Genomic DNA, 6093 nt, shown 5'->3' with positions numbered 1-6093 from the left:
CAAAGGCAATATCCTGCTAAATATTTGTTTAGTAATCTTATTTTGGAAAGGTATTGAGAAAATAAATAAAATCGCAGCTTACATCGTAACTCCCGAATCCAGGAATGTGTCTTGCAAATTCCACTAACCTTCAGGCGCTTCTAGTTCCTTCCGACTGACAGTCCAGAGTTTCAACATCTACTCTAGCGTCTGAAAAAGTTTTGAAAATTGTTTATTTATGGTCAGCTTGACCATTTCAAAGGACTTACCTTTATTCGCGAAACATCTTCTTTTTTCAAAATCTGGTCCCAAACCTCGACAGCTGCTCTTTTTTTCAGAGATGAGATTATAGTATTTATTATTTTTTTATATAAAATTTCTTTGAATTATTACTTTCGCTTCCACTCGCTTACTTACTTTTTTTTATTGTTTTATTAATTTTGACGCTTTGTTCCTTTGTAAAATGGGGTTGCACTTGTCTCTATCATATAGTGTTTTCCTTTTCGCACTTTTTCACCACGATTCTCGTTCGACTCTTGTGTTCATACACAAAAAGTTGCAAGTGTGTGAGTGCAACTCCGTTTTTCACGTTTTGAGGTCGGAGTGTCTTTGCTGAGCTCCGTTTTCTTGCTTGAAGGGGAACCACTGTGCGCCGTGGGACCCGTTTCGTAGTCGAGTTCGGACTCACATCGGACCCGATTCGGATCTAGGTCGGACTCGTTTGCTTGAGGGGCAAAGTTAACTTTATTTAATAAAAGAACGGGCAACAGACTTTGTGAAATGCGAATTTACATATCATGGTATAAAAAGATAAGGTATGATCATTAGAGCCATGGTATAAAAAGACAAGGTATGATCATTAGAGCCGCCATCTTACAAAATGGGGTAGTAAGATTTTGACGTTTAATATTTGGCAAAGTCAAAAGCAACAACAATTTCCAAGACAAATTTGTTAACAACAACAATTTCAATGGGCAGCTGTCAAAACCTTAAGTAGCCATTTTTAAGTTTTGACAGTTCTCGATACTGAGTTTTTTCTAATGTCGTTTTCCAAAATTATGGGAGTGAATCACTCCTTTTTTGTGCAATTTCGGAATTTGTTCACGAAGAATTTGACAAGTGGAGTGATTTGACGTTTGCTTTGCATGTGTTTGTAATACGAAATAATGAATAAAATAATAGCCGTTTTTTATTATCACTTGATCCATGTAGATCATTAATTAAAACGTATTACAACAACTACATGAGATCTTGCTTTTCATCAGGATCACGAATCGTGATCTTGCTTTTCATCAGGATCACGAATCGTGATCTTGCAAGATCTCATGTAGTTGTTACAAAACGTTTAAATTAATGATCTATATGGATCTAGTGATAATAAAAAACGCCTTATAACACAATCTTTTAAATTCAATTTTAGTGCTTTTTACAATACTTTATTGAATTTTTTTGTAAATAAATATAATTTCCTTCACAAAAAAAGTTAAATCAACCATCCAACAATTTGACAAGCAGTCCATGGAGTCAAATGTAGAAGTATTGGTAATCATTCCGTCACTCCTTCAAAATTTTGGGAGTGAAGAATTCACTCCAAAAATTCACTCCTTTTCAATTTTGGAATTTGAAAACACTCCTTTTCGGAGTGATTATATAGCTAGGTGTGTTCTTCCTTGAATTTTGGAAAACGACATAATGATCATACCTTCTCTTTTTATGTGCCTGGCTACACGGTGATTTTTCAATCGCCTAAGCAGTGAGTTTGTTGGAAAGAGGGATGAGGTGTGAAGGGAAAGATGCTCACGAAAGGAACTGAATTTTCTGAGGGTAGTACAGTTCCATTGCTAAATGTTTCCTCTTTTTGACGTTTGTTCCTAGAAAATGTAAAAGTGGAACGTGATTCACAACAGTGTGTAGCCACCGCATGTGATTTTTCAATCGATTGAAAAATCACTGTGTAGCCAGGCACTATACCATGTTTACATATGGGCCTGGCTACACAGTGTTGTGCCCAATCACTTTCCAATTCACATTTCCCTTCAAGCAAGAAAACGGAGTCCAGAAAAGACAGTCCGACCTCCGACCGAGAAAAGCGGGGTTGCACTCACACACTTGCAACTTTTTGTGTATGAACACAAAGTCTAAGAGAATCGTGGTGAAAACTGAGAAAAGGAAAAAAAAGTAGACAGACATAGCCAACAAGAGCAAAAGCGTCATTTTGTTATTTTTTGTTGAAGTGTTTAGTCGCGTCGTGTCTCGTGTCGTTGTTAATAAAATATAAGTATAATTATAAACAATTATATCAAACTATTAACAATATGGAAACAAAAAAAGGTATGTTGTATATATTTCTCAAAGTGTTTGGATTAAAGTGATGTGTTTCTGTTTGTGTTGTAGATGTAATCTCTAATGATGAAGAAAAAGGCAGAAGGTGAAACATGCAATTGGGCATCTAAAGAAACACCAACAACAGCAGCAACAACAAATAAAATAAAATGAAAAAAATGTATTGTATTTTATATTGTATATATTGTGAAAATTTCGTTTGCCAAAATTAAATAAAAAATAAAACAGTTTCAGTGAAAAAAAAAATAAATCTTGTTCTTTTTTTGGTCGCAAATGCGAAACGTCATCCCTTTTTGATTCCTCTTTCTGGTAGGTTTCGCTGCTCCGACTCAGGTCCGCCTTCGGCTCCGTTTTCTCGGAATAGAGATTTTCACCACACCAATACATATGCAATCGACTTCGCGGTGATTATAATTTCCATACTAATTTGAGCCGCCTTGCTTTGAAGGGAACCCTTCAAGCAAACAGGTCCGACCTCGGTCCGAATCCGCTCCGCCTGAGGCGGAGCTGAGTCCGACTTGGGATCAGAAACTGGTCCGAAGGCGGCTCAAATAAGTATGGAAATTATAATCACCGCAAAGTCGATTGCATATGTATTGGTGTGGTGAAAATCTCCATTCCGAGAAAACGGAGCCGAAGGCGGACCTGAGGCGGAGCAGCGAAAACCTACCAGAAAGAGGAATAAGAAAGGGATGACATTTCGCATTTGCGACCAAAAAAAGAACAAGATTTATTTTTTTTTTCACTGAAACTGTTTTATTTTTTATTTTATTTTGGCAAACGAAATTTTCACAATAAATACAATATAAAATACAATACATTTTTTTTTATTTTATTTCATTTGATGCTGCTGCTGTTGTTGGTGTTTAATTAGATACCCAATCGCATGTTTCACCTTCTAGATTTTTCTTCATCATTAGAGATTACATCTACAACACAAGAAGAAACAACATTTTAACCCAAACACTTTGAGCGATATATAAAACATACCTTTTTTGTTTTCCATATTGTTTATAATTTAATAAAATTGTTTATAATTAATAAACTAACATTATACAAACAACGACACGAGACACGACGCGACCAAACACTTCAACAAAAAATAACAAAATGACGCTTTGGCTCTTGTTGGCCTTGTCTTTCTTTTCCTTTTCTCATTTTTCACCACGATTCTCGTTCGACTTTGTGTTCATACACAAAAAGTTGCAAGTGTGTGAGTGCAAGCCCGATTTTCGCGGTCTAAGGTCTGAGTTTCTGTGTTGGACTCAGTTTTCTTGCTTGAAGGGTTTCTAGGAACAAACGTCAAAAAGAGGAAAATCCTCACCTCTCTTGCCTACAACTTAACTGGTTAGGCTACACGGTGATTTTTCAATCGCCTAACCAGTCAGGTTGTAGGCAATAGGGGTGAGGATTTTCCTCTTTTTGACGTTTGTTCCTAGAAAATGTGAATCGGAAAGTGATTGGGCACAACACTGTGTACACATAAAAAGGTAATATATTCCGAACTGACATTGGTCGCCAGATTGTCAAAACATGACACTTTGGCGACCAATGTCAGCTACCGAATTCTTAATTGTTTAAAATACCGACGAAAAACGCACAAAAACCAATAAACGACGCACACCACTAATTTTTAAACAATTATTTACCATTTTCCGCGATGAAACACGAAGAAAATTTGTTATTTTTCAATTTATAATATTTTTAAATGACATTTTATAAATTAAAACAAAAACAAATTTCCTGTTTACTGCGATTGAAATATAAAAATTAAAGGCCGACCTGACAGATTGGTGCCCATTTTTGACAAACAAATTTTGACAACGTTCGGAATATATTACCTTATTATGTGTACTGTGGTGTAGCCTTAGAGGATATAATATATGGAGTGTTTGTTCCTATACCTAATACATTGTAACGCCATATACATGGATAGGGGTCGCTGCCTTCATTTTTCAGTGCGAGTCCGGTTCCGCAGCTGTAAATAAACACGCTTGTTGATGACAGCCATCAATTGAAAATAAAATGGAGGCATGTACTCATCGAAAAACTTAAAGAAACTAGATCCCTCTATAAAAGCTTCACGGAACTAACAGCACAAGCACTCCATATATTATATCCTCTAAGGGTGTAGCCGGGCATTTTATTCAATTGGGCTTTTAAGCCAAACGTCAGTTTCGAAGAAAAAAAAAACAAAACAGAAAAAAAACTTTTGACATTTCAATTCTGAGGAAAACTGGCGTGTGTATTATGCATGTATTCGTTTGTTTTCCTCAGAATTGCTTTGATTTGATTGGTTGGTTTTTTCTTGTACTTCTTTAATAAACAGTTATGTTAGAAAAGACAAATTGCTTAAAAGCCCAATGGCCACCAGAAATTCAAATGATTTTTGCGTTCAAGGTAAAAAAAACTGAACTTAGTTGTTAGTTCAGATGGAGCGTTGAACCCGGCCAATCATGTAGAGCTGGGCAAATCGTTCATTTCAAAAGATCGAATCGTTCAAAGATTGATTTCACCAAAGATTCGGTCTTTTCTATCAATCGTTCTTTCGTTCATTTATTCGAAACCATTTCTTTTTCACTCATTTCGTTCTGAAAAATGAGAGAAGAAACAAGAAATGGCATATAACCTTACATATTAACATTTCAATGCAACCATATAAAACAATTTTTCGTTTATATTTTCTATGAGAGTTTTTTAAAAATTTAATTATCTCCGCTTTTTTTTGAAAATATATTTTTGGAAAATTTTAATGGTAACTTTGATTATCAGTAAGGCATTATGTCTCCGCCAAGTTCAAAACGTCGAAATAGATACATCAAAAATAAAAAGAAGCCAAGGTCAGATATTCGATAGAAATTCCCAATCGAATCCGATTCAATTCAAACTCTGAACCTGCTTATATAAACTTGTATCAGTTGTATGCATATAATCGAAATGATGATTGAGAATGAATGGAAATGGAATGAACGAAATCCGAGTTCTGAGAGATTTTTTAGATGATTTTTGATTGTGAACGATTTGGATGAACAAAACGTTCTTTTCCACTTCGTGGTTTTTGATTGTAAACGATTTGGATGAACGAAACGTTCTTTTCCACTTCGTGGTTTTTGATTGTGAACGATTTGGATGAACGAAACGTTCTTTTCCACTTCGTGGTTTTTGATTGTAAACGATTTGGATGAACGAAACGCACTTTTCTACTTCGTACTTTCTTATTTTATGAACGAGATTGATATAACGATTGATTGATTTGGTTTATAGTGATTGCAATCACTCAGAATTTTCGGTGAACGGGTCAAAAAGACCGAATCAATCACGATTGACACAGCTCTACAATCATGGACAAAACAATTCTAAACTCTCAAATTAAGGTTTTTGTTTAATGTTTAATGAAACATTTAATTTGTTATGTTAAATGCAAATAACTTTAACAATTTACTGTAATGCTGATCTGAAGATCTTTCATTTTGTTTTCCTTTTACTATTGACTTTAAAATCAGATTAGAGTTAGTTCCTTGTGTTCTTCAAGTGTGCTTTATAATAATTCACCGGTTAATAATATGCAAACATTATTTTCAATGAATTTTGCTACTAGTGGAACCAAATTTTGTATTTAATATTATTCCGATACTGGATTTGACATTTCCCAATAATATTAAAAATTAAAACAGTAATGTCTAGCAGTAAACACGGAGAAATTTCTCGATCCCATAAAGAATACGAAGGGTTGTCCGGAAATAGTAAGTGTTTTGAATTGCATATCGCTCA

The 6093-nt window shown here is 34.8% G+C and overlaps 1 protein-coding gene across 2 annotated transcripts in view; it reads left to right on the top strand.

Annotated features, from left to right (window-relative positions):
* The first annotated feature begins 5664 nt into the window (after window positions 1–5664).
* LOC129906451 (probable phospholipid-transporting ATPase IA) overlaps window positions 5665–6093 on the top strand; it is a 371220-nt gene continuing 370791 nt past the window's right edge. For both annotated transcript variants that reach the window (XM_055982238.1, XM_055982234.1), the window contains exon 1: window positions 5665–6065. In XM_055982238.1, the coding sequence (XP_055838213.1) occupies window positions 5999–6065 (67 nt within the window). In that variant the 5' untranslated portion in view covers window positions 5665–5998. The remainder of the gene's footprint in view (window positions 6066–6093) is intronic.

Source organism: Episyrphus balteatus, chromosome 1 (assembly GCF_945859705.1).
Source record: "Episyrphus balteatus chromosome 1, idEpiBalt1.1, whole genome shotgun sequence".
NCBI classification, from domain to species: Eukaryota; Metazoa; Arthropoda; class Insecta; order Diptera; family Syrphidae; genus Episyrphus; species Episyrphus balteatus.
Note: the sequence above shows the minus strand (reverse complement) of the source record. Positions and strands in the feature narration are given on the sequence as shown.